Below are 26,025 nucleotides of genomic sequence, written 5' to 3'. Positions count from 1 at the left end.
CAGTGTTATGTTCCGAGTACGGGTTTGCCGACGACCATGAGTGCTTCTGGCACAGCACAGCTGGTGTATGTTCTAGGCTTCTAGCGCCAACGGAAGCTGCGCCGCGAAGCCGCGGCACCCAAGCCCCTGTCGTAGGAAGGGTGCCCGACGGTTCAGCACTCCAAAGCTCTTCGGCCCTCCATGCTCCATCTACCCTATCATGGGTGTCCTGTGAGCAATGTCACGAGTCACGAAGCAGGGGGGCACCTGCAGCAGCCCCTAAGCGAGGGTCAGGGGCTCCCCTGCCTGCCCTGGCGAGGGTCCACTGCCCAAGTGGCAGCGCACCAGCTGTGCACCCATGCGGGTGGTGCACGAGCCTGTGGATTCAGTGCCTGCAATAAAGGGTTCGATGCTCCGTGAGGTATGAATGCGGATGTTACAGAGGGGACAGTCCCAGCACCCGAAGACGCCGAGCCATCACATGCTATCAGGTGAGGTATGCGCCGTGAAGTGCCATGATCGGGTTCGGCGGTTGTTGGCGACTTCGAGGCGAGGGGGGGGGGGCGATGGGGACCGCGAACCATCTCGTCACTATCTGGCCGAGACGTTGACATGCCTTGGCGTTAAAACCTATGGAAACCGTGTGTACACATTGCGGCTTGCTAGATAGCTAGTATGTGCTAACACCGCGCTGGAAGTCGCAGAACCATCGGTTTCCTAGGAAGGTTTGGCCCTGTTGCGCCAGGCCCCACGCTGTGATAACAAATTGACTTCACGTCAAAGCTTCTATTCCCTTCTCGTACTTTGACGGAGCTTGTACAGAAGAAGGGATCCCGAGACTCTTTTTGCTATGGCCGTCACAGGGCGTAATGAAGCGTCACGAGCGTGGTGACGGGGAGGACAGCATCATTGAACCGGCTGCCCACGAAGCGGCCCCAGCGGCACCTGGCGAGCTCCCAGCGACTAGGCCGGCAAAGATGAAACCAGGGTTGAAGTTTCCGGGGATGGCGGAGCTAGCGTCACACGCCAGCAGCACAGGCGGCCCTCCCCCCGAGTTCGCGAGCCGCGCCCTGCGCCTGGTGGCTAGCAACAACTTTGCGGACCCAGTGTTCCTGGAGGAGTTAGTCGAGAGCAACCTGGTTGCGGCCCTGTGTGCGGTGAGGATGCCCGGGTGGGGTGTGGGGTGTGCGCGCCTGCGATGTGTGCTCATCCGACGCTGCCCCCAGCAGCGTTCAAGGTCGGCCTTAGATGCCCAGGCTGCTTCCTCTTTTTGACAGACTTCCGTAATCTTATCGCCCACGCAGACGCTGCCGGCGCTCAAGGCCAAAGCGGCGAGCCGCACCGGCAGCACCGGCATCCAGGACCTTACCGACCTGGAGGAGGCTCTGCGTAAGCTCCGGCATGAGCTAGCGCTCGCGGAGAAACGCCTTCCCAGCGGCGGTTCCGGTGCCGCCTATTATCCGTCATGGGCATGTGTGGGCTACGTCGCTGTGCTGATGCAGCAGGCGATCGTTCACGGCGCCGCCGCGGCTGCGGCCGTGGCTGCAAGCGGGGCAGCGGCGGCGGCGCTGGCGCTCGCAGCAGGCTCGGCTGGGGCGGGCACGCGTGCCAGCCAGCCCGCGTATTCTCCCGGCGCCGACGATGCCGCCAGTACCCGCACGGTCGATGGCAGCGGCGATGGTGCCGACACCCCCGCCGCTGCGGCCAACGGGGGCCCCGCCCCTAGCACCGCCCCCGGCACCGGCGCCACCACGCCCGCGCCGGCGGGGCCACTGGCAGCCTTTGCCGCTTCCGTTGCAGTGGCAGCGGCCGGCGGCAACAGCGCATCTGGCACCAGCACACCGGGCGGCACGGTTTCGGCGTTCAAGCTTGCGACCAGCAGCGCAACGGCCAGTCCGGCGGCTGCGGGCGCTGTCATGCCTGCGCTTGCGACGGAGGCGCAGCTGGTCAAGCTGCTAAGCAACAAACACGTGCTGCTGCGCGCGAAAGAGGTGGTGCGTGCAATCCCGGCGCAGTACGCGCCAGCGGTTGGCCGCGTGCTGCTGGGGCAACTGTCTACAGACCTGAAGGTGTGCGTGGGTCTGTTGCGGCCGGCGGGGCCGCCAGTCTCTGTCGATATCTGGGTTTGGGTTGTCGGGGCATCTGGATTGGGTATTCTGTCATGTGGGTTGGGCATGCCGGTACCTGGAATGGCAGAGCTGGCAACTGGGTTGAGCCGGGTTTGGCGTATCCTAGAAGCAGTCAGCTGGCATTCCGACTTGCCAAATCGTGAGAGCCCCGAGGACCGTAAGCTAACCCAAATGCATGCTCACCAACCATCACACGGCGACCAACCGTATGTACTTCCACAGGGCGTCCAGTCCAGTGTTAATTACATCTGTTCCATCCTGCGCGGCGATCCCGCCGCCACCACGCCCGCGCCCACCAAGCTGCCGATGTGGTTCGCCACGGCGTCGCTCCTCAACACCTACAACCAGCTGTTCAAGACGTCGCCGACGCCGCTGCAGCCGCCGCTGCATGCGCCCACCGTGGGAACCGGAGCTGCCGGCCCCGGCAGCCAGGCGGAGCAGGATGAGCGTGCGGCGTCCAACGGCGCCGCGTCTACAAGCGCCGCGTCTGGCGCGGGCGAAGCAGGCTCTGGCGGAGCCGCGACCGACGCCGAGCACGCGGCCGCAGCCGCACCCACAGCTCCTGCGGCGCAAACAACAGCATCAGGTACAGCAGGCGCGGGGCCAGGCAGCGCGGCGCTAGGCGCCGGCCAGGACGGCGCGGCAGCGGCACCATCGCCGCAAGCGGCACCGGACGCCTCGGCCGACAACAGCGGCGATGTGGAGATGGCGGAGGCCAGTACCCCTCGCGCGGGCGGGGCGGGCGTGTTCGGGCAGGCGGCGGAGGAGGACGTGCGCGCGGCGTTGTGCCGGCTGATGACGGAGGTGGCGGAGGGGCTGCACGACGCGGTGGTGAAGGCGCACGGCGTGGGCAAGATGGCGCTGCTGCTGCGGGGCGAGGTCACAGGTGGGCGGGGCTGCCGTTGCGCAGATGCTTCTGTCCTACCCGCGCTAAGGCTCTGTGCGGTGGTTGCCCATCCGGCGAGTGGCTCCGCACCACGCGTTGAGTGTGTCGCACAGCGCAGCGCAGCGCTGTCAAAGGCCCTGAGCCTCCCCTCCCGCACTCCCAATCCACATCCAATCCACCAGCATTTACCCCCAACCCGTCATCCAGTTGCCCCATCATTCCCACCACCACCACCACGCAGCCAAGTTCCCCAACACCGCCTCCTATATGCCGGCGGCGCTCACCGTGAACGAGCTGGTGGCACAGCTGGACGCGCTGGGGCTGGCGGGCGGCGCGCTGGGGCGGGACGGCCTGGAGGCGGTGCGGCAGCCCGTGAGCGCGCTGCTCACGTCCGCGGAGGTGCGGGAGCTGCTGGGCGCAGGCAAGGTGTACGTGACCACGGTGAGCGTTGGGCAGGTGGTGCGGGGCCTGGGCGTGGGCTGGGCGGTGGCGTGGGCGCTTGGGGCGCGTCTGCCTGCGTTTCCCAGAGCGAGACAGTCAGGCACTGGTGCCACCGTTGGGCCGCTTGTGGTTGTTGACGCGCTTGCGCGTACGCTTACTCTTTTTTAGCTGCGCCTATGCCATGTTGTTCTTCGACTTGCCACCCGACATGCTGTTTGCACAGGTGATCGCGGCGGGCGCGCTGACCCGCGATCTGGCCATCGACGCCGCCATCCCGCAGTCTCTGCGGCAGGGCTACATGACTGCGGTGCTGACGCCGCTGGAGACCGGCGCGCTGCTCAACGAGCGCCGCGCGCCCCAGGTGCTGGCGTACCGCAACAGCATCACCGAGAGCTCCTACTACCAGGCAAGCAGCGGCGACAGCACCGCCCGCCGTCCCGCGTGACCTCGCTTTTGCAGGTTCCTGCAATGAATCATAACAGGGCATTGCTGCTGCTTTGTGCCGACGCTGCCTGGCGCCGCTGCCCGAATGTGCTACCGACCGCCAACGGCCTCCGGTCCTACCTCCGGACTCATTGCCACGCCACCCCACTTTCTGTCCTCCTCGCTGCTGGCGCAGGTGATGGACGCGGACGCCCTGCCGTTCGGCGTCAACGTGCGCTTCGAGGACGAGCAGGAGGCGGAGGGCATGGGCGTGGTGCGCGAGTGGCTGAGCCAGATTGCAGCCGACCTGTTCTCGCCGGAGCGCGGGCTGTTCGTGCGCGGCGCGGCGGACAGGCGCGCGGTGCACCCCTCCGCGGCGGCGGCGCTGCAGGACGACCACCTGGGCTACATGCGCTTCGCGGGCCGCATCGTGGGTGAGTGGAGGCAACGCGTGCGCGCGAAAGTGTGTGTATATACATCTGTTTGTGTGGGTGTGGGGGCGGGACATGTGCACAGCAGCTACGGGTGTGTGCACGTGTTGAAAGTGGCGGTCACGATGTCGGTCGCACGGAGCTTCGGGAATGTTAGTACGGCAGTGCGCGTCGCCCGTTCCACACCCGCCCTTGTGCTTGTCCCTCACCCGTGTGCCGCACAGGCCTGGCCCTGCGCGCCAACGTGCCCCTGGGTGTGGTGCTCAGCACCGGCCTCTTCAACTTCCTGACCGGCCGCCGCGGCACTCTACAGGACCTGCAGCAGATGGACCCCCAGGTGCGGTGCTGGTGCGGTTACCGCACCTCAGCCCTCACGTCTCGCTCTCGGCCTTTGATCTCCCCAACCCAACAACCTCCACACTCCTGCCCCTGCCCATGCCCTCTTGCGAACCCCACAGCTGCACTCCACGTGTCAGAACATCATGTCGATGGCCGGCGCCGAGTCGCTGGACCTGTTCTGGGTGTGGCACGGCGCCGTGGGCGGCCAGGAGCGCGAAGTGGAGCTGGTGCCGGGCGGCGCGGCACTGCGGGTCAGCGACGCCAACAAGGCCGACTACGTGGCGGCGCTGGCGCACCACGTGGTGGTAACCATGGTGGAGGAGCAGGTGGGAGATCGGGAGGGGAGGGGCTTGTTTCACCCATTCCAGGAAGGAAGAGACATGGAGAGGGGCACCGGGCGGCAAGGGGGCCGGGGCACCGGAGGACGGGTTGCAGGCGCTGGGGAAGGGCTGGGGCCTCGGGCGGGGCGGGGCGCGCCGGGTCAAGGGCTCCGGGACTGGGAGGTCGGGAGGCGGCAGCGGGCCGCACTGACTTGGCCGCGTTTGCGCGAAGTGCCTGCCGCGCGATCCTCACACGCGCGCCCGCCCATTCTTGGTTGCTCACCGCACGCATTCCCCTGCGCTCGCGCTCTCGTGTGCAGGCCTCCGCCTTCCTGTCCGGCATCCAGGACTGCGCACACCACCTGCCCGACGACGTGCGCCTGCGCCGCGCCTTCCTCGCGCCGCTGCTGGTGGAGGACCTGAACCGCATCACCGCGGGGGAGGCGGTGCTGGAGCCCGCCGACTGGGCGGCGCACACCGACGTCGCCGGCTTCGAGGGCCCCGAGGTACGCCATACGTGATCGATGCCGCCCGAGGAAGTCTAAACAACCTGCCTTGACACGCTCATTGTAGCACATGTTGCACAGCATTTGCTTCGTTTGTAAGGGTGATTGTGCGGCTGTGTGCGGCTGGCCGTCCATTGCGCAGGAGCGCGCGACCCTGGACCTCTTCTGGCAGCTGGTGGGCGAGTACAGCGCCGAGGACCGCCAGCGGCTGCTGCAGGTGCGACCGCCTGCCTGCCTGCTTGTGCGTGTGCAGGTGCCGAACAAGCACACCCGTCGCCGCCTGTTGTGCTTGCTCCCGTTGCCCACCCATCATTACGAAGCTGCGGTGTCCCACGCCCCATCTCGCCGCTTGAACATGCCCCCCGCAGTTCTGGACCGCCATGACGCACCTGCCCTCCGGCGGCTTCAAGGCGCTCAACCAGCGGCTGCAGATCATGAAGCTGGGCGGAGCTGCCGCGGGCGCGGGCGCGGGCGCAGGCGCGGGTGCAGGCGCGGCACAGCCACCAGACACCACCGGCGCCGCCGCAAACGCTGGCGCGGCGGCAGCAGCGGCGACGCCCGCGACACCGGTGAACGCGACAGGCCCCCAGTCCCACCGCATTGAGGGCGATGGGCTGGAGGGTGAGGACCCAGACCAGAGCGAGGGAGTGGACGAGCCAGCCGGCGACGGGGCGCCCGCGCCCGCCGGCGCTGCAGTGGCTGCACCTCCGGCGCAGCAGCAGCAGGCACAGCCACAGGCAGCGGATGCTGTGGCGGCGGCGGCTGTGGCGGTGGCAGCCGCTCAGCTGCCTGGGGAGCCCGTGACACCAACCGCCCACACCGCACGCGCGCCCGACGCAGGCCCAGCGGCCCCGCCTGAGCAGATGCAGGCGCCTGCGCCTGAGCAGCAGCAGCCGCAGCCGCAGGGGCAGCAGACAGAGGCGGGGGCCGCCCAGGCGGGTGGTGATGAGGGGGTGGGTGAGGGCCATGACGGCGATGGCGGCGACGATGCGGAAGACGGCCACGACGGCCACGAGGAGCCGCATCATGACGACGATGACCATGACGATCACGACGACCATGACGACCACGGCCACGACATGGAGGACGAAGATGTCTTTGACGAGGAGGAGGAGTTCGAGCGGCAGCTGGCTATGGCGCTGGCGCTCTCGCTGCAAGATCTGCCGGCTCCGGCCGCTCCGGAGCCGGCGCGAGAGAACGCAGCCGCCGGCGCCGCCGGACCCACTGGTGCAGCCGGAACCGCCGGCGCCGCCGGCACCGCCGCGGGGGCGCCTGGCGGCGCTGGCGAGGGCGCGGGCAGTGGCGCGGCCCCCGGTGGCGCCGGCGCGGCTGCGGCCGGTGCGGGGGCGCCCGAGAGCGCGGGCTCCGCTGAGACGAGCGAAACTATGCACGGGGAGGGTGGCACAGCGGGGCAGGCAGAGCAACCGCGCGCAGCGCCGGAGCAGCAGCCTGGGCAGCCGCAGGAGCAGTCTGACCCTGAAGAGCCGCAGACACGCGGCGACGGCGGCGCTGCCAGCGCGGCGCGGTCGCCTCGCGCAGCCAGCGAGCCCGCTGCCGCTGCTGAGCACGACAGCGCTGAGGCTGCTGCGTCCGAGGCTGCTCCTGACCAGGGCGCTGGGGCAGCGTCGCTGCCGGCCGCGGAGGCCGACCAGCCCGAGATGAGTGCGGAGCCGGCTGAGCCCGCGGATGGGGCTGCTGGCGGTGAGGCGACTGGTGCCAATCCCTCTGCTGCTGCGGCAGCGGCAGCACCAGCGGAAGAGGGCGGAGCTCAAGGGCACGCCGCGCGTGCCCGGGAGCAGCAAGGCACCCGCACGCCCGCACCCATGGAAACTGACGGGGGGGCGCCCATGCCCGCGCCGCCAGCGCCAGCACCGGCGGCAGGCGCAGGGGCTGCTGCTACGACGCCCGCTACCGGCCGCTCGGCGCCGCTGCTGCCGCAGGCGCGCACGTGCTTCCTGCAGCTCAACATGCCCGCGTATGCATCCATCGAGGACATGCGGCGCGCGTTCGCCATCGCGCTTGATAACATGTCGTTTGGCCTGCACTAGTATGCGGAGCCAGGGGCTTTGCGCATGGTTTGGGGAGCAGCGGAGGCTGGTGAGTATGTGGGAGCGGGTCTGGCATGTGTAAGTGTTCAGTGCAAGCACCGCCGCAGCCAGCTGTTCTAGCGCGTTATTTTATTGTACTATGATTGCACTGCAACTTCGGTGACGGGTCGGAGGCGCAATGGACTCGAGTCAAGTATGGGAAAGTGACCAGGGACGCAGGGGCCCAGCGCTGGGTGCCGCGTTTGCCACGGCGAAATCTCCAACGGCAAGTGCAGGAAGTGCTACAATCAGGACTACAGCTGCCGGCACGGGTAGTGCGGTAGTGTAGGGGATGCGCGTTGGGGAGCCCGACGACAAGCCTTCAGCAAGCTGCGCTGTGGCACTGTCAGTGGCACCCCTGGGCACTATCATGACAGAGCGTGAATGAGTGGAAGTTTGCCGTCTGCAGAAACCGTCCGCAGACCGCAGCTGTCGCGCAGTCTTGAGTACATGTCACCCAAAGCGTCTGTGAGATGTACGTGCGATATCATGGCAGTGCGTTGCACACGCGTCGGGACGTGGTGTGGTCTACCCAGCCCAAGTGCACCCCTGCCCAAGCGTGGCTCGAGCGGTTGGAGACTTGCAGTAGTAAAGCATGCAGAGCTGAGTACACACGATACAGGCGTTATCGCCCTAGTGTAGATGCTGATGAGTGGCTTGCAGGTACTGCTCCTCAGCTGACAACCGTATGGTTGCGGTGCTAAATCGAGGGACAGCCTCAGCGTGTAACATACACTTGCTTGCGCTGCAGTGCAATTCTAACTTGATGCGGCAGGGACGAGTCGACAGCGAGGGTCCCTGGCACGGGATGGCAGCCATGTCAAGATTTTGGTCTTTAAACATGATCATTGGTCTCCCCTTTGATGCTCGTGCCGGTCCCAGCGGCAGTGCGGTGATCTCTTCCACACCTCACAACGCTACCGATACACGGCCGCTCATCCTACCCTGTCCCAATCGCCCCAAAGTACTGGCACCCTACTGCGGCACAGCGCTCAAGCACGTGCACTGACCGGGGTGAGACGGCTCTCAAGCATACAGGATGCCGCCACCATACACCGCGCCCCACATAATCACCCGGCCCCCTGCTGCTGCTGGTGCTCCCAGGACAGCGCCATGCAACATAACAGCCAAACATGCACTATCAACATCATGCTTGCGTCCCCATTGTGCACATGCACTATAGTTGTGTTCACCTTGCGCGGTTCAGTATGCCAACGCAAGCATAGGTACGCACAGCCTGGCTAGAAAATCATGCCACAGCCAAATGCTCAACACCCTGAACGTCCGTGACCATACTGCGAAGTAGTCAACCGAGGCATGATGCGAAGATGTGCATGCAGGCTGCATGCTTCTGAAGCGCACGCGGGTGCGATACGATGCGACATCTTGTGTGCAAGACGACATAACAATATGCGATGCATGGGTGTATGCAGGAAGAATGACCGGCTGTCGTTCCCCAATCTTGTTTCAGTCCGTCCATCCAGATTGCCTCAAGACTCCAAGCCTGGCCCACTTCCTCTTGCCAGTATCAGTCGATTAGTCGAGGCATTCTTCGTGCTCTTCAACCGTTGGAGTCGTCATCATGCTCATCTGCGGCGGAACGCGGGCGCCCGTGGTCCTGATGCCGGCGCCCGGCAGCAGCATGTACATGCCCGCCGCCGCACCACCACCGCCGGCGGGGCCCAGGCTGCCGTGCTCCTGCCACGGCAGCTGCATGTGCCGCGAGGACGCGCCCGGGTGAAGCGGGCCGCCGCCACCGCTACCGCCAGCAGCCGCTGCCGCCCCTGCCGTGTCAGCATCAGACGCCGCACCCGCTGCCATACCACCAACCACTGGAGCAGCTCCGCTGCCCATGCCGCCGCCCAATGACGGCAGCACCGCGTTGCTGCCGCTCGCCAGGCCCAACACGATGAGTTGCTGCGACGACAGCGACGCGCCGCCGGTGCCCAAGGCCGCGGCGCTGCCGCCACCCACAGCCGGACCGCCTCCTGCGGCCGTAGCCGCCTGCGCCGCCGCGATGGCGCCGCCCGAGCCCGGTACAGCCGAGTCCGAGTGCTGCGTGCTAGAGGCGTAGCCCGCCAGCGACACCGCGCTGCCGCCGGTTCCGCCCACACTGCCGGCGCCGGCGCCACCAGTGGTTGCCGTGGCGGCGGACAGGGCCAGTGAGCCGCTGGCGGCGGCGCCGGGGTGGCTATACACGGCGGAGCCGGTGGTTTCGTCCGGCATGCTGCCACCGTGGCTGCACATTGGCACCCACGGCGCCAGCGAGCGAACCACGTGGACCGCGTGGGTAGGGCCGGCGGCGTCAGGGCCCACCGCCACCGCCACCGAGCTGGCCGGCAGCGACGCCCCCGTCAGCGGCCCCAACGCCGGGGCCCCGGCGCCGTGGCAAAGCATGCCGCTGGTGCTGTAGGACGAATGCGCGTAGTGCGACGACGCGGCTTGTGGCGCGACAGCGGCGCCGAAGTAGTAGGGTAGCTGAGGCAGGGCAGCCGAGACGGCGCCGCCTGCGCCTGCGCCGCGCATGGCGGGCGGCAGCAGCATGTGCAACGGCCCGCTTATGCCGCCGGCAGTGCTGCGCTGCACGCGCTTCACGCTCATGGTCCGGGCCTGTGTGTTTTGGTTGGCATCCCGGGCAGCGCGTTACACGCAAGATCAGGGCAACCAGGAATGAGCCAGGGTCTTTTGTGCTTGCTAACGCGAAGCTTGGCCCACAGACGCCGCTCACTCCCTCACGCGCTTCACGCTCACTCCCAAACACACTAAACAGCACGCGGCTCACCTCGCCCACCGACTCCACAGCCCCGTAGGCCGTGCTGCGGCCGTGCCGCTTCTTGACCGGCTGCTGCGACATGTCCAGGCTCGCCCTCCTGAAGCGCCGCATGAAGCCGCCACCGCTGCGGCTGGGGGCGCCAGAGGTGCCTACAACCGCCGCCGCCCCCACCGCCTGTGCTACAGCAGCGGCGGTGAGTTGCGCCAGGGGCAGCAGCTCGATCCCGGGGGCTGTAACAGCGGCCTTGGCAGCGGCGCCACCCTCGGTTTGAATCATGCCAGCGACGCTTGCGCTGCGGCGGCCCAGGTCTGAGGGCAGGGGCTGGCCTGTGATGCGGCTGGTGAGGCTGGCGCGGCGCGGGAACATGGACGCCGGCGGCCCGCGGCCGCCGCCGTCGGCAGTGGAGCTCGCCACCGGCATGCGGCTGTGCAAAGAGCGCAGGCCGCCGGCGCCGGCGCCGCCCGCGCCGCCGCCTGAGAAGAGTGCCGCCACGCTGGCTGAGAGCTTGCTGCGCTCGCCTGTGCGCTCGCCGGCGGTGTGTGGCAGCGGTGAGGCCATGGGTGGCAGGTACGCCTGGGCTGCCGACATGGGCCCCAGCATTGCATCCGCTGCGTCCGAGCCCAGAGCCCCAGGGCCGCCCGCGTTGTCCCCAGCGGCGTTCGCGGCTGCCGCTTGAATGGCCGCAGCGGTGGCGGTCCTGCGCGCTGCGGCCGCATTCGCGGCTGCGGTGGCGGCGGCGGCGGCCGCGGCGGTGGGGTCGCCCCGCCCCATGCTGACCAAGCGCTGCTGCACCTCGGCGGCGCGCTGCCCGCTGGCGAAGCGGCAGAGGTACACCACCAGTGGCTGGGAGTTGGCGCGCTTCCGCAGCGCCACAGGAATCATGGTCACCTGCGTGTCACGTGTGTTGGTGGCCGTGGGGGGAAGGAGTGGGGGTCATACAAGGCCAGGCAGCCTGGGGAGGGGCAGGTCAAGAATCACAACGTCCTCAATGCTCAAAGCCCGGCAGTGAGCCCATGCAACAACACAAGACGTGCTCGCACCTCGTCCATGCCCACGGCCTCCAATTGATGTGAAAGCCGCACCGACGGCGTCGCATCCGGATGCCACTGCGCCCCAACTCCGCCTCCGCCGCCGGTGCCGATGGATGCAGCGATGCCGCCGCCCGCAGCAAGCATCGCCGCCGCAGGCACCGGGTACGGCCACAGCCCGACGCTGGATCCAGAAAGCGGCCCGGCGGCTGAGATGGCGCCGGCCGCCATCAGCCCGGGGGCCGCCGTCGTTGCGGCGGCTGCAGGGCTGACGGCATATGCCAGGCGTTGCGAGGAGTGCATCTGCGGCGGCTGGTGCGGCGGCGCCTGCGGCTGGTAGAGCGGGAATGCACGGCCCGATGCGGTTCCGTACAGGGCAGGGCCGGAGAACGCCGGCGGAAGGGCCAGATTTGCGTGGCTGCCGGAGTGCTGTGCGGCGGGGGCCGCAGTGACCGCGAAGGAGTTTGTGCGCCAAGACACGCCGCCTGTTGCAGCGCCCGACAGCTGCTGTTGCTGCTGAGCATTCCATGGGACCGCCGCCGCCGCGCCGACAACACCTGTGCGGCGTGCGGCCGCCATCCCGCCGATGGGCGGCGCACTCACCAGTGCTGCCGGCATGGCGCCGCTGCGGACAACAGGCGCGGCGGCAGCCGCAACCATGCCAGCGGCGCCGCTGCGCAATGCTTTGCGGCTAGCTGCCCGGGACGCGGCACGCGATGCCGGCTGTGAGGCCCAGCCGCCGCCCGCTTGCGACGCCGCCGCACTCGCCGCGCCTGACCAGCCGCTGCTGCCCACCAGTTGAGCTGGCGCCGCCGAGGCAGGCATTCCGCCCTCACCCGCGCTAGGCCGGTTCAGCCGGGCGCCGGCGACGCTCTGCGTATCCGTGCTATGCGGGTTCTGATGCGAGACCGCTCGCACCGTTCGGTTGCGGCTGACGTTGACGCCGCTGCCCATGCTGCCCGTGCGCCTCGGCGAGCCCACCTGCACACGGCCAAGAGCCGGCACTGCCGCTGCCCCAGCCAGCTGCGACTCGCTCTCGCCACCACCCGTGGTCCCTGTGCCCGTGCCGCTGACGTCGCCACCGTTCGAGTCGCCGGCGCCACTTGCCGCAAATGCAATCAAGCTTCCTTCGGTCCGTGCGCCCCCGTGTGGTGCCGCCAAAGCGGAGACAGACATGCCTGCCGGCGGCGGCCACATCGCGCCCGCCGCCGCCGCCGCCCCTAACAGCACCTCTGGCGCCAGCGCTCGCATGGCCGGCGCTGCTTCGGCGTCGCCAGGCACCTCGCCAAGCGTGGGCAGTATGGGTGCCGCTAGCACGTCGGATGCTGGCGCAGCAACAGCGCCGGCCCCGCCCGGCCGCACCATGCGCTCACTGGCTTGACGCAGCGCCACCGGCAGCAGGCTGCCGCCGCCGCGGACCATGGCGGCACTAGACGCGGACGCATTTCGTTTCAGGCGGGACGGGCCGGCCGCGGCTGGCATGTTGCTGCCGCGGCTGGGCGGCCACCGTGCAGGGTCCTGCGGCACCGCACTCAAGCTGCCGGCAGCAGTCGTGCCCGCGGCTGCGACAGCATTGGCGGCCGCGGACGCCGCGCCCAACGAGGAGGAGCGGAGGCCGTGGTGCAGGAGCGCTGCGTCCGCCGGCTGCGGGCTCGCTGACGTCAGCGCGGCAGGTTGTGACGGTTCCGGCGGCAACAAGGCGGCTGACGCTGCCTCATGCAGACCCCGGACCGACCGCCCCTGCGGCTGCAGCTGAGGCTGTGGCGGCTCCGGCGAGGCCGTCGCCGGCGAGGCAGTGCCGTTGTTGACCATGGACCGCGATGCATACGCCGGCGACTGCAGGTCCGGCGGAGGCGGCAGCATTGCCTCCAGGTCGGCCCCTGACTCCAATAGGCCCACGTGTGTCGGGTCCATGCGTGAAGGCTCGGGCGGCAACGTAGCGAGCGCAGCCGCCACGCCCGCCATCGTGGCTGCCGCCGCCACCGCCGCAGGCGCTGCCGCTGGAGGCGCGGCTGCCGCCGCTGCGGCGTGCGGCACCTCGTCACTGTCGGGGACCGACAGCGCCGGAGCGCCGCGCGGTCGCGGGGGGCGGCCCGAGAGACTGCCCGCCGAGCCGGCGCCTGCAACCGCAGCTACGACCGCAGCTGCAGAGACGACAGCCAGCGGTGATGTGGTCACAAACGTGGCGGGCTCTGCCGCAGCACCCTCGCCCTCGCCCTCGCCGGCCCGCACGCCGCCGCCAGCGGCGCGCTCGAGACCCGCAGCCAGCAGCTGCCCGCCCGCAGGCGCGTCATCACTGTCACCCTCTGTGTCGCTCAGCAGCGGCTGGCGCTGGCGCGGCGACGGCAGGACGGGCATCGCGCCAACCGCCGCAGCCAGCACAGGCGCTGCGGTGCCAGCGACAGAGGTTGGCCGCGGGGCTCCGCGGTGGCTGCCCTCCGGGGAGCGCGCCGGCACGGCTGCAGTCCCTGTTATTGAGGAGGGGCAGTGGGGCACCAAGTGAGACGTGATGCTCTGCATGGATGCCAAGAGGCTGTGGGGAAAAGTGAGAGGAGGTTGGGTTGCTCACCAGCGACAGCGAGAATGCTGCTGGGCCGTTGTAGACCGGTACGCGACGCCTGCCGGCTGTCCGGATTCAGGTTTGACATGGTACGCATCGCGCTGCGTGACACCTGGCGCGAGTCCGGCTTAGCGAGCGGCGACAGGCCAGCGGCGGCGACAAGGCCGCCCACGCTGATGCTTCCAGAGCCGCTGCCGGCGCCTGCACCGCCGCCGCTACCTGCGCCCGCGCCGCTGCCGCCAGCTCCCGCGCCCGCCGCTGCAACGCGCCGCGCTGCAGCCTGCTGCGCCCCGCTGGCAGCGCGCTCGCCAGCAAGCGCACTGGCAGCCAGCGACGCTGCGTACTGAAAGCTGATGCTGGGGCCGGAGTGGGGCGTGGATTCGCCAGATGCAGAGCCGCCGCGGACGGCGCCGCTGCCGTTGCTGCCGGCGGCAGCTGCCGCCGCTGCCGCGGCGGCCGAGGTGCCAATGATGAGCCGGCCCTCGGGAGCCACGGGCTCGCTGTTGCTGCTACGGTAGTCGGGATCAATCTCGAGGTCCGAGACAGGGCGCGGCGCCGCGGACGCGTGGGTGTGATAGGGTTGCGGGTGCGGGTAGGGGCTCTGGTAGTGGTGGTGCTGGTGGTACTGGTGCTGTCTGTGCTGCTGGTGCTGGTGCGGGCGGCTGGTGCTGCCAGTGGGGCTCAGCAGTGCTGCCAGAGCGGCAATCGAGTCCGAGCGCGTCATGCTGGCGGCGTCCGTGGTCACGGATGTGGCCGCTGCAGCCGCAGCCGCAGCGGCTGAGGCCGCACTGCCGCCGTTGACCGATCCGCCCAGGCCGAGGCCTCGCCGAATGCCGGCAACGTCCAGGGAAACACTGCGCGAGCGGGCAAGGACGCCGCCGCCGTCAGGTGCCAGGTTGAGCAGTGCGGCCGCGGCCGCAGCTGCGGCCGCCGCCACGGCTGCATTCGGGCCCTCTGGGTCGTCGCAGGCCCGCCCAGACGCCTCATACTGAGCCGCCACCGCCGCCGCCGCCGCGGACGCAGCCGCCGCGTTTGCGTCAATGGCGGGAAGCCTAAGCGAGGCGGATTGGCCACGATCGCGCGGGCTGAGCGGGCTGTGGATGGACGAGGGGCCCAAGGCGGCAGCAGCCGCAGCCGCCGCAGCGCCGCTGCCGCCAAGAGCGCCGCTGCCGCCAAGAGCGCCGCTGCCAGCGTCCGAATAGCCGGGAGCGAGCAGCCCGCTGGTGCTGACCATGTTTGCGCGCGGCGTGGCGGCGCCGTAGTAGGAGTGTGGCCCCAGGCCGAGGCCGTGGCTGGCGCCGTCCGGCATGGGGTTCACCAGCATCTCCTGCTTATCGGCATGGCCGGCGTCCACAGCCTCCACGGAGGCCACCACCATGCCTACCGCGGCGTAGGACACAATCTTGGACGCCTGCGCCGCCGGCTTGCCGTCATACCGGATCCGGCCTGCGGCATGTGGCGGGGTTACAAGGACATAGCACGTGTTGACACATGAAACCAGAAGCATGTATGTATGTGCATGGTTTGGGCAGGCGGCTGTCTTGCGGCACGGGGCGCACAGGGCTCTGCGCAACACCGCCTCTGGCCGGTCCACGGGGCTGGGCCGCAGTAAAGCGCGCACGCACCTGACACGGGATCCAGGAATGCCTTGAACACCCCGTACGTGACAGCCGCCTTGATGCGCGGCCCGCGAAATAATACCAGCGACCCGCCACCGCCAACGTCGCCGTCCATGGCCACTGCCGCTGCAGGAGCTGAGGCGGTGCCGTGCGCTGTGTTGGGAGCCGCGGGGACGCTTGCACCCACGATGGAGGCCGCGTCAAAGGCAGTGCTGCCTGGCCTGGTGTTGGGCAGCGGGGAATGCTCTGAGAGCGGCGGCAGCTGGGCCGCAGCGGACTGGGGCCACGCTGAGGCGAACAAGGCTGCCGGCGCCTGCGCACCCAGCTCTGGCGCCGCAACCGCCTCGTCGGCCATTGGCAGGGTGCTTGGGATGGAGGCGCCAGGCTGGGTTTCCGCCGAAGGCATTTGCTGCGGCTCGGGAATGGGCGCCAATGCAAGCCTATGCGCCGGCTCCATAACCTCTGCAGAAGCGCAGCCACCACCGACCACGCCGACGAAGTCACCGGGGCGGGGTGCCACCTCCCATGCACCCACCAGCAGCGGTGCGGGACCCGTGGTGCTGAGTGAGCCTGCCGGATGTGCGGTGGTGGCGCTGATGGTGGCCGTGTGGGAGCCTGTCCGGGGCGCTGCCGCCGCCCATGAGTCTGTGATTGTGTTGGCGGCAGCCCACGTCCGCTCAGTGACCTCTAGCGCGTGCTGGCCGTCGCCAGTGCTCGGCCCGGCGGTAGCAGTGGTGAACGACAGCGGAGACCGGGCGCTACCAGACGGCACGCACGGGGGCGCCGCAGGCGCAGCGGCAGCAGTCGTCAGCGGGATGAGAGACGAGGAGGCGGCGCCCGTTGCCGCTGCCGCAGCCATAGCACCCGTTGCCGCGGACTGCAGCCGCGACGGGGTGCGCGACATGGGCTGCAGGTGCGGGGCGTAGGCGTGCAGGCGGCCACCGGTGGAGGCCGCGTCGCCGCTTGTGGCTGCCGCCACGGTGGCGACAAAGGAGCTGCTGGAGTGAGCGGGTGGTGCCAGCGCCGCCAACGGCGCCTGAGGGTCTGCACGGGGCGACATGTCGCCGGGCGCGCTGGCCCGGGCGAAGCCGGCGGCAGCGGCCGCCGCCTCAGCGGCCGCCGTGGGCGTCCCAGGCTGCCGGTATTGGACCGCGTGAGGCGTTGACACTGCGTCGGCTGTGGAGCCCTCTGACACAGGCGGCATCGGTGCCGGCGCAGTCGATAGCACCGGCCCTGCGCTACTGGGCGGCGCTGGCTGTGCGAGCAACGCCGTGCCCGGCGACGTCATGGCGCCGACGGCTGCGGCGGCTGCGTTGCCTCCATCGAATGACTCCGCCGGCGACCGCTGCCTCCTGCTGAAGCGGCCGTCGCCGCCGTCGGTTTGCACCAGTGGCGTTGCGGGCGACCCTCCGCCGCCACCCCCGGCGCTTGAGATGCCAAGAAGGCCAAAGAGTTTGCTGCGCGATGGCGTCAGCCGCAATCCGCGCGGCGTCTGTGCCGAGCTGCGGCCGTCACGCGGCGGCTCGGCCGCCAACGAGGCCTCGCCATCCGTGGAATGCGCGACACCCGTCTGCGAGCGGCGCATGCCACTGCTCTGCCACCTGCCGCCGATGCCCACGCCCAAGGCGCTCCCAAGGCTGTGCGGCTCAGTGGCGAAGCCGCTGGCTGCGGCCGAGCCCGGGCCGCGCGGGGACAGCGGCGCCTGCCCCTGCTGCGGACTCGTCGCCACCGCGGGCTTCTGCGGCGACGCATCGCCCATGATCGCCGCCGCCGCGGCCGCCGGCATGGCAATTTCCTCGAACTGCTCATGCGTCAGCAGGTCACTGCTCCAGGGGTGGTTCAGAAGGTCCTCCTGCGCCTGCAGCGCAAACAGGATGCCCTGGTACGGGTTCGAGAAAACGCCCACCACCGTGCCGGCGGCGCCGCCGCCCACCACGCCAGCCGAGTTTGCACCGGCAAGCATCTCCGCGCCGCCACCGCCCCCCATGCCGCCGCCACCACCTGCGCCGCCGCCCCCGCCCAGGCCGGCGCCTGGCGCCGCCGGCACCCCGCTGCAGGCCTGCAGCTGGTCGGCAGCGATCGACCCGAGCGCCGCCTGCGCCTCCAGCACCACCTCCGAGCAGCCGTCGCTGTGCGCCGCCATGGCCGAAAGCCCCGGCGACACCAGCAGCACGTACGCCGCCCGCCCCAGCGGCGCCTCCAACGAAGACAGGCCCGTGCAAACGGCCGTACGAGGCGGGCGGTACAGCCCCATGCGCCCCATGAGGCGGGCGTTGTACGCGCCGTACAAATCCGCCACGCTCCCGGGCGCCAGCGGCGCCGGCGCCGGGCCCTCGCCGGCGGCGGCCCCGGCGGCGGCGGCGCCACTGGCAGCCAGCCCCGCCGGCGCCGCGGCAGCGGCAGCTGCTGCTGCGGGGTCGCCTCCGCGCAGCACGTGGCGGCCCAGGTACAGCAGGCACACGGCCTTGCGGGTGAACAGCTCGGGGCTTAGGCGGTCCAGGGTGGTGCGGGACAGCAAGATCTCGCAGCCGTTGGCCGCGTCGGAGACCGCCTGCGGGGCACACCCGGCATATTGGGCGAACGTTGTCAGGCGTGCACCATCAAGACAAAAAAAACGTCGTCGCTACAAGGTCTGCCTGGTCAGGCTGCGTGGCCTCGTCAAGCAGGGCAGCCGCTCTCCCCGCCCCGCCCCGCCCAGCCCCCGCCCCCGCCCATCCCACCTTCGCTGCTGCCAGCACCTCTCCGCTGTACTTCCACCTCGCGGCCACGTCGCTGTACACCAGGTCAGTGGCATGACGCACGCCGGTGTGCATGCCTGCAGAGTAGGGGGCAGCAGAGGGGGGGACCCCGGTCATGATTTGACGTAGTTACAACAGAGTCAAGAGACAGAGAGAGGCAGTGGTGAGGTGGGCGCATAGGCGCATTGAAGCATGGCGACACACGGTGCAGCCGGCGAGGGAAGCCGGTCCCGGCCCTTTGCATGCAAGGCAACACGGCGAGCCGGCAGACGCCCGCTCAGTCCACCACTACGGTAACAGCTTACCAATGCGGACCGCTAGGCCCCGCCGGACCAGCGTGCATTGCTCCGCGCTGACCACTGCCGCATCCACGCCCACGCTGCCGGCCGGCGCCAGGCGCCCCGCGCCGTACGAGGGCGTGCCCTCGCTCCGAGCCATGCTGCGCGCGTACGGCAACGCGCGTGAGCTGGGGCCGCGACCCACAGTGATGGCTGGAGCCGAGGCCATCGCTTGGGGCACAGCAGGCGCAGGCGGCGCCGACAGCGCGGCCGCCGGTGCCGCCAGGTTGCCCAGTGTTGTGCGACGGCTGCTGCCGGCAGTGCCATTGGCATCCAGCGCATCCTGTGCGGCGGTGCCGCCGGTGTTGCCCTCAGCGTAGCTGTCCTCAGTTGCCCCGCCGGCGCCACTGGCGGCGCCTTGTTCGCTGCCCGGTCCGAACGCCATCTCGACGAGAGCAGACAGCAGCCGGCGCCCAAACGTCTTGCTGCCAAGGCGCGAGCCGCTGAAGGAGTGGGTGGAGTTGCCAGGGGCATCGGTCGCGTGGCCCGCCCCCAGCATGGCGGCCGACGCCCTGGCGAGGCTCACGCTGTGTGCGGTGGAGCCCGAGGCGGCTGCGGCCGTCGCCGCCACGGCCCCGCCGCTGGTGCTGCCTGCGACGTCTGCAACGTTCACCACTGCCGCAACTGGCGCCATTCTGGCTGCTGCGGCGGCGGCCGCAGCAGCAGCACGGCGGCGCGCGCGCAGCTCCGCTCCGGCGGTGCCGGACAGGGCGCGTTGCACGAGGAGCGTGGAGCCCGCTACCTGGGCCAAGTGGCTCTTGTTGGCGCTCTCCGACTGCACCCGCCGCGCCAAGGATCGCTGAGACCCCGACCTGTCCCCAAGCTCTCCAGTGCGTCTGTGGCCCGCACCCGCATCCACAACCACATCCACCACCTCCTCCCCTTCCTCCCCCGAGCTCTCGCCCTCGCCGCCTCCAATAGTAATACCGACGAGCTCCGCCGCAGCAATGTCCTCGTCTGCACCGCCGTCGACACCCACGCCACCGCTGTCGCTGCTGCCGTCGCCGCTCGTGGAAAGCAACCGTGCCTCTGCTACAGGCCCCGCCGCTGCGGCAGCCATGCGCTGCCTGCTACCGGTGCCGCCGCCACCGCTGCCGCCACCGGCAAGGTGCCAGCCGTCTCGCGACACGGATTGCAGGCTCCCCGCACGCGGCGGCGAGGTCGGACCACTGCCGACTGACGCCGCCCCCCCGATCGAGATGCCTGACGCCGACTGTCGCGGCCGCGACATGGAGTTAGGTATCGCCGCCGGCAGACGCAGCGACAGAGCCGCCTTCATTCCCTGCCAACGCATGGCGGCGCCGCTGGCAACGTTGCCGCTGCCGCCCCAAGGGTCGTTTGCGACGGACACCTCCCGCCACATCGCGCGCAGCGCGTCGCCGACGGTCAGGATGCGCGACGCGGGCAGCAGCGACGGCGTCCCCCGGCCATCTAATGCAGTCCCGGGCGGGGACATGTCACCCGGTGTGGCGTCACTAGTGGCGGCGCCGCTGGTGCTGGCGCCGCAGCCGCCGCCGTCATGCGACGCCAGCACCGCCGCCATGGCCGCGTCCGCGCTGCCGGCACCGGCGGCGCCGTCGGGCGTGCCGTTGAGGCTGTGCACGCGGCGTTTGCTGCTGCCCTGCCACGCCAGGATGCGCCGTAGGCTATTCATACGGCCGCTGCCCCCGACCAAGGCTCGCCCTGAGCCGCCCCCAGCATTTCCCACGCCGGTTCCGGTCGCCCACCCGCTTACGGCCGAGCCCGCCGTGGCGGTGGCCGGTCCGGCTGTGCCCTCTACGGCGCTCGGCGTGCCGAGGCGGCTGGCGGTGTAGGGTATGCCCTCGTTGCCGCCACCGGTGCTGCGCGGCCCGTGTCCGCCGTACTGCACCCGCTGCGACGGGTTCGGGATGTGCCCGTTTGCGTGCGGCTGCTGCTGGGGCTGGGGCTGCTGCTGCTGGGGCTGCTGCGGCGGCGTCTGCACCACCACTGGATGTGCAGCTGTGGCGGGGGGGCCCGAGGTGCCGGCTGCCGGCTCGAAGGGAAGCTCCAGGGGCACCTCGGCGGCCGTGCGCGCCAGCCACACGGGCCGGCACTTGTCGTGCTCCAGCAGCTCACGCGGCCACGGCTCCTCCAGCAGCGCCTGCGGAGGAGGGGCGGGTCCATTACACCATGCCCAACAAAGATACCGGGAAAGCAGGACAAGACAAAAGGGGGCAGCCGTCCAAAGCGAATACGGAGTGGTGATTAAATTATTTCGAGGGTAAGAGGCGCCGAGGTCGGGCACAATGGCGGCCGGGTGTGCGGTTTGGTCTGGCACGTCATCTCGGGCATCGCCCTGTGCCGGGTCCCCCGTAAATCTACTACGCGCATGCGCATAAGAGCCGCGGGGCTTCCCAGCGACGCACCTGCTGCACCGCCAGAGAGAACTGCAGCGCGTCGTCGGGGTGGTGGAACGCGATGATGAACGAGTCACCTGCAGACGGGCGCCAAGGAATGGTTGGTGCCAGCCACTCAAGCGCGAGCATGGACGGCTGCCCCAGGAAGCTGCAGCGCCCGGTCTTTCCTTGCCCGGCTTGTTATGTCCAGCCTGAACCCCAGCAGTAGACGCACCCTCAGTCTGGGACTCGTAGCCACCGAAGCGAACAGATGTCCGCCGCAGGCCTGCGTCAGGAGGTTGGGCACAGGCAGCACAGGCATGCGTTAGTACCATTGCACAAATCCGTATGCCCGACCCTGCCCGACCCTGCCCGACTCTGCCCGACCCTGCCCCGACCGCGCCCGCGTGGGGCCGCCCCATTCGCCCTGCCAGCCCAAGCTCAACCCCAAGTCCCAGCAGCAGCAGCAGCAGCAGCGGCGGCGCTCGCTCACAGTCGTGGTGCAGGTCGAAGACGGTGTCCATCACGCTCGCCTCAATAATCTCCCACAGGGCCGTGGAACCCTCCACGTCGCTCACAATAAGCTGCAGGCGGACAGCGGAATCAATTGTAAAGCCATCGATTATAAAGCAGGCGTGCGATCACGTGCTGATGTATAGCTAATCTCAGGCGTAGGAAGCCGGCGAGAGGCGCCATAAGTGCGACGTCAACGGAGGCGGCATGTGGGAGGGCACAGGGCGCGGCAGCACGCACCGTGGTGTTTTCGCCCACGCCTGGGTGCCCCTTGTGCAAGGAGTGCCGCGCGCGCCGCTTGCGCCGCTGCACCTCCGCGTACCCAGCCACGGCCACCAGCGCCACCACCGCCACCACCAGCACCACCGGCACCGTGACGGCCACGACGTTGACATTACTATCATCGGAGCCGCCGGAGCCGCCGCCGCCGCCACTGGGCGGCGTCCCGCCCTCCGTTATGATGCCAATGCTGCACATAGGGGAGAGCAAAGCGCATGCGGGTGGGTGCTTACGGCAGTGAGACTTGCAGTTTAAGTGCGCGAGCTTGTGAGACTACGACATGCCGTGCTCAGTTACCCCGCCGTCGGGAGGAGTCGCGCCGCGCCCGACCCAGTCGCCTGCAAGTGCTACCTGTAGCGGTACAAGTGGCGGATGAGGTCGAACCGGGGGTTGCTGCGGCCAAAGATGCCCTGCAGCTCCGCGGACATGGCCGCCACCGCCGCGGGCCTGCAAGGCAAAGGAAGGGAAGGGCGTTGTCAGCAGCAGGCTGAAGGGGCACAAGCAGAACGCATGCGCGAACCCACTTGCACGCACACAGGCTACCGCGATGGTGGCCGGCTGCCGCGAACGGGCCCGTTCTGTGCAAGAACCCAATCACGCGCATGCACGGCCGCCCCGCCCCGCCACCCAACGCCCACTCACGCTTCCATGGCTCTCTCGCTGACAAGGGCTGTGATGAGGTCAAACAAGTTGGGTGCAGGAGATTGGGGGAGGACCCGGGCGTTGCCGTAAGTATGAAGGTACCCGACAAATCAGCACGCCTGGATTCCGGACACACACACGCACGCTGGCTTTTACGAGCGACACACACACGCACGCTGGCACACACGCAGGCATGCACACCCGGCCACACGCCATGCCCACGGCATAGACCCACTGGCATAGACATCCATTATTCGGCGGTAGGCGTAGGCGTCAGCGGTGCGGACCTCCAGCATAACGTTCTCGCTGTCCACCTGAACATGATCAAACAGCAGCGGCAGATTGGCAAGATGACGTAAGATGACGCAAGCAGCTATGATCCAGCTGGCGCTATTGTGTCTTCATTGCATACCGTAATATCCATCCAGTGTGCCTTTAAGACTCCGGACCCCGCCCGCAAGACGCACCTGCGCTTTCATGACCTGCAAAAACTCCGCAATGACCTCCCGCGGGTAGCCGCGCTGGGTCCACATGTCGAGGTTGGCGGGGTCAAAGTGCTCGTATCTGCAGCCAGCGGGCGCGCAACTTTGATGCCGAGCGTACTCCTGCTGACCCTTGCCCTCGCATTGAACACTACCTGCTGCTCACTCCTCCGCCTCTAACACACTTATCGCAAGCCCCAAGCCTCAGGGGCCCCGGCACGCCCCACCTGTACGGACCCAGCTCGGTCAAGGGGCTAGTCACAAGATCCCACGACATGTTGCGCGAGGACAGATGCGCGAACACCGACAACAGCAGAGACTGAGCCGCCACCGACGCGCGGCTGTTGATGGCCGCGGAGACCGTGGCCAGCGCCAGGTACGGCGCGCGGTTGACCAGCCGCGTTGGGCGGCCCGTCTCGTCTACCCCAGTCTGGATGTAGCGCACCCTGCTCTTGCTGCTGCTACTGCTGTTGGTGCTGTTGGTGTCGGCGGGGATGGGCAGCTCCGCGGCGTATGGGCACACGGCGCGCGAGGTGCACAGCACCAACTCGCCCGTGCGCCGGTCCAGCACGTGCGTGCTGCCGGGCAGCAGCGCCACGCTGACCTTGTTGCGCACCATGGAAAAGGGCAGGAAGGTGTTGGCCTTCAGCTGGTAGCCCCAACTCAGCGTCAGTGCGCAGCGCCCGCGCACGAACTGGCGGGGGGAGCAAGGGGTACGAGGAGTGTGTTAAGTGAAGTTGGGCAAGAAAGAAGCATGGAAGTGAAGCCGCTCCGCGCGCATGTCGCCCCCGTCCCCAACAAACCTGCATGTTGAAGGGCAGGCATTGCGCGGTGGACTCGTCTGGCGGCCCGTAGTCCCGAAGAGCCACCCACAACTCCATGGCCGTCTGGAAGGCGGAATTGTTGGTCAGCGGTGCCATCGTGTCTGGATCGAAGAAGGCCCCCTGCCGCGTGCCGCCGCTTTGCACGAAGCTGCTCCAGATGCTGGCCAGGTTGAATCCGTTGAAGCAGTCTACACAGTAACAGTTGCAGAACCAGCTCAGCAAGGCAACGGCAGTTCTTCGGCCATGCGGCCGACAATCTCGCGCGCCAGCCATAACATAAACATAAACATAAACATAAACATAAACATCATAAAGAATAAAAACAGCCCGGTCCTGTAGCCTCCACTCTCCAGGCCCCAAACCGCACTCACATCTAGGCCGCTGCAAGCACACGCCGTAGTCCGGCACGCCGTCTCCGTTCATGTCCGTGCCGTTGACGATGCGTGCCACATCCAGGAACTCATCCCACGTGGCCGGCACGTCCAGCCCGTGCTGCGCCAACACGTCCCGCCGGTAGTACATCTGTATGCGCAGGAATGAACACCGTAGTTAGGCCGGCGCGCGCGTACAGGTGCGCCAGGCACAGATTGGTCGCAGCTGCTGTGCAGGGCCAAGGCCCCGTCCGTGCCGACAGCCCCCGGGCCCAAAGCGCCACGCAACGTCAAGCAGGCCAGATGACCATCCAACAAGGAGAGCGGCACCAACGACGCGCACCTGGTAGATGAGCCCGCCAAACGGCAGCGATGACACGGTGCCCTCCGCCACTACCACGCTGCCGCGGAAGAGCTGGTGGATCTGGTGGAACGCAATCTGGTCCTTGTACAACGGATCCAGAACCACCTGCACCCGCCGGAGCGGCACGGACCATGAGTGTAAGACGTTGCGGTTGGACTGCAGCTTCACTCCGCTTCGGCCAGGCTGGACCTGACCGGTTGAGGTCGGGCTGCCCGTGCCTGCAAGGACCCGCCGTCCCACGCCCACATCGGCATTAGCTCACAGCCCGCCCGCCCCAGCTGGGCCCCCTGCGTTCGCGTCCTGCAGGAGCTGGCCTCACCTGGCTCAGGTCCAGTGTCATACCGGCCGCATACAGGTCCGCCAGAGCCACCGGGTCCACCTGAGCATCAGAGGAAGAGGAATGAGGCGTGAGAATGGCGCACTACTGAGAGCGGGCTGCTTCCGCCCGCAGCCATCACGCCGTAGAGCTTGACCAGAGCTCCGGCGAGCTCCATCCCCATCATGCATGTCATGCAGCTGCTTGCCCTGACCCCGCTGGCTCGTCCATGCTCCACCACCTCACCATCCACGCGTCGTAGCTCGGTGGCATCGTTGCGTTGTTTTCCAGCCCCAGCAGCGCTGGTCGCACACCCGCGCTTTGTGCCAGCGTTCGGCCCCACACGGCGATCGGAAGGAGCGTCATGTCGAAGCTAGGCGCAGGATAGCCGTTGGGAACGGCTGGGACAAAATTCAGCGCACGCACGTAGCTGGCGATAGACAGGTTCGGGGCCATAACCGATATCACCTGTGTAGATCAGGTTGAGTTGGGTTGTGCGGGGCAGGCCGGTAACCAGGCTGAACGGCAGGTGCAGCTGTGAATCAGCGGCATCAGCCTGCCGTATTGCGACCTCCTGCTGCCCTCCTTCTCTTCCCTTCCCTTCCCTGCCCTAGCCTGGCCTGGCTGCTACTGAGGCTGCAAGCACGGGCTGCATGTTAGAGGCCAGAGTACAGAACTTGCTGACGCACCTGACCGCCTGAGTCCAGGCAGCTGCTAATTGCCGCGAGCAAGGTCACGGGGCTCAGTATGCTGCTGTTGGTGAGGCCTTGCCCGCGCGCGTGGATGGACTCGCACCTGCGCGGGGACGGTGACGGACAGAGGTTCCGCGGTAAAGGCGAAGGACGAGGGGCCGGGTGGGGGTTAACGACGCCGAGTGCACGTCGACAACGCCTTACCCAGACACCAGTTTTGGCATCACTTGTTGCAAGCAGCTGTCCACAAACGGGGAGTTGGCGCGCGCGATAGTCGGCAGAAGGAGCGTCAGCGGCAGAAGGAGCGTCACGGCAGGCGTCACGGCCGCGCGCCACCGTGGACGCGCGGCCAACGGTATGCTCCTCATCAACGATAGCAGCCAATACTACAGCGCGACTGCTCATCGACACTCCAAGTCCGATAGCTCGGCCAGGTGGTGGTCCTCCGTCCCCAAAGTCCTGCAAGGTGTTCCTTGCATTTTAATGAGTCCCCATCGCGTATCACGTATGCTCAGGATGCAGCTGCATAAGGCAAAGCTTGCTTTGCAAACAATTACGAGCTTTCCGCTTTACAGTTCTGGTGCATCC

At 68.4% G+C, this 26,025-nt stretch overlaps 2 protein-coding genes across 2 annotated transcripts; one reads left to right on the top strand and one right to left on the bottom strand.

Moving 5' to 3' along the window:
• The first annotated feature begins 611 nt into the window (after positions 1 to 611).
• Positions 612 to 8,337, top strand: CHLRE_12g533750v5 (uncharacterized protein). Its single transcript, XM_043068609.1, has 11 exons — positions 612 to 1,136; positions 1,284 to 2,048; positions 2,331 to 2,994; positions 3,236 to 3,435; positions 3,659 to 3,841; positions 4,055 to 4,292; positions 4,514 to 4,626; positions 4,748 to 4,954; positions 5,269 to 5,454; positions 5,597 to 5,671; positions 5,823 to 8,337. The coding sequence occupies exons 1-11, from the start codon at positions 957 to 959 to the stop codon at positions 7,500 to 7,502; spliced, it is 4,491 nt and encodes a 1,496-aa protein (XP_042918704.1). The 5' UTR covers positions 612 to 956; the 3' UTR covers positions 7,503 to 8,337.
• A 32-nt stretch (positions 8,338 to 8,369) lies between these two features.
• On the bottom strand, positions 8,370 to 26,021 carry CHLRE_12g533700v5 (uncharacterized protein). Its single transcript, XM_043068608.1, has 23 exons — positions 25,642 to 26,021; positions 25,435 to 25,540; positions 24,992 to 25,213; positions 24,749 to 24,808; positions 24,409 to 24,534; positions 24,066 to 24,216; positions 23,674 to 23,882; positions 23,098 to 23,564; positions 22,856 to 22,952; positions 22,624 to 22,702; positions 22,389 to 22,416; positions 22,098 to 22,193; positions 21,708 to 21,936; positions 21,448 to 21,538; positions 21,190 to 21,240; positions 20,985 to 21,052; positions 18,565 to 20,719; positions 18,242 to 18,336; positions 15,528 to 18,072; positions 13,912 to 15,348; positions 11,355 to 13,810; positions 10,324 to 11,202; positions 8,370 to 10,151 (listed from the first exon to the last, which is right to left on the bottom strand). The coding sequence occupies exons 3-23, from the start codon at positions 25,199 to 25,201 to the stop codon at positions 9,078 to 9,080; spliced, it is 12,603 nt and encodes a 4,200-aa protein (XP_042918703.1). The 5' UTR covers positions 25,202 to 25,213; positions 25,435 to 25,540; positions 25,642 to 26,021; the 3' UTR covers positions 8,370 to 9,077.
• Positions 26,022 to 26,025: the final 4 nt, after the last annotated feature.

The sequence above is a fragment of the Chlamydomonas reinhardtii genome, chromosome 12, assembly GCF_000002595.2.
Source record: "Chlamydomonas reinhardtii strain CC-503 cw92 mt+ chromosome 12, whole genome shotgun sequence".
Lineage (NCBI taxonomy): Eukaryota > Viridiplantae > Chlorophyta > Chlorophyceae > Chlamydomonadales > Chlamydomonadaceae > Chlamydomonas > Chlamydomonas reinhardtii.
Note: the sequence above shows the minus strand (reverse complement) of the source record. Positions and strands in the feature narration are given on the sequence as shown.

Bases quoted from the DNA above. Each gene is read 5' to 3' on its own strand.
- CHLRE_12g533750v5 (XM_043068609.1), top strand. From the start codon at position 957: ATGAAACCAGGGTTGAAGTTTCCGGGGATGGCGGAGCTAGCGTCACAC. The intron at 3,842-4,054 runs GCAAGCAGCGGC...CTGCTGGCGCAG, and splicing joins CCGAGAGCTCCTACTACCAG to GTGATGGACGCGGACGCCCT. The intron at 4,627-4,747 runs GTGCGGTGCTGG...CGAACCCCACAG, and splicing joins TGCAGCAGATGGACCCCCAG to CTGCACTCCACGTGTCAGAA.
- CHLRE_12g533700v5 (XM_043068608.1), bottom strand. From the start codon at position 25,201: ATGGCCCCGAACCTGTCTATCGCCAGCTACGTGCGTGCGCTGAATTTT. The intron at 24,809-24,991 runs GTGAGGTGGTGG...TCTGATGCTCAG, and splicing joins CGAGCTACGACGCGTGGATG to GTGGACCCGGTGGCTCTGGC. The intron at 13,811-13,911 runs GTGAGCAACCCA...CCTCAATAACAG, and splicing joins CAGCATTCTCGCTGTCGCTG to GGACTGCAGCCGTGCCGGCG.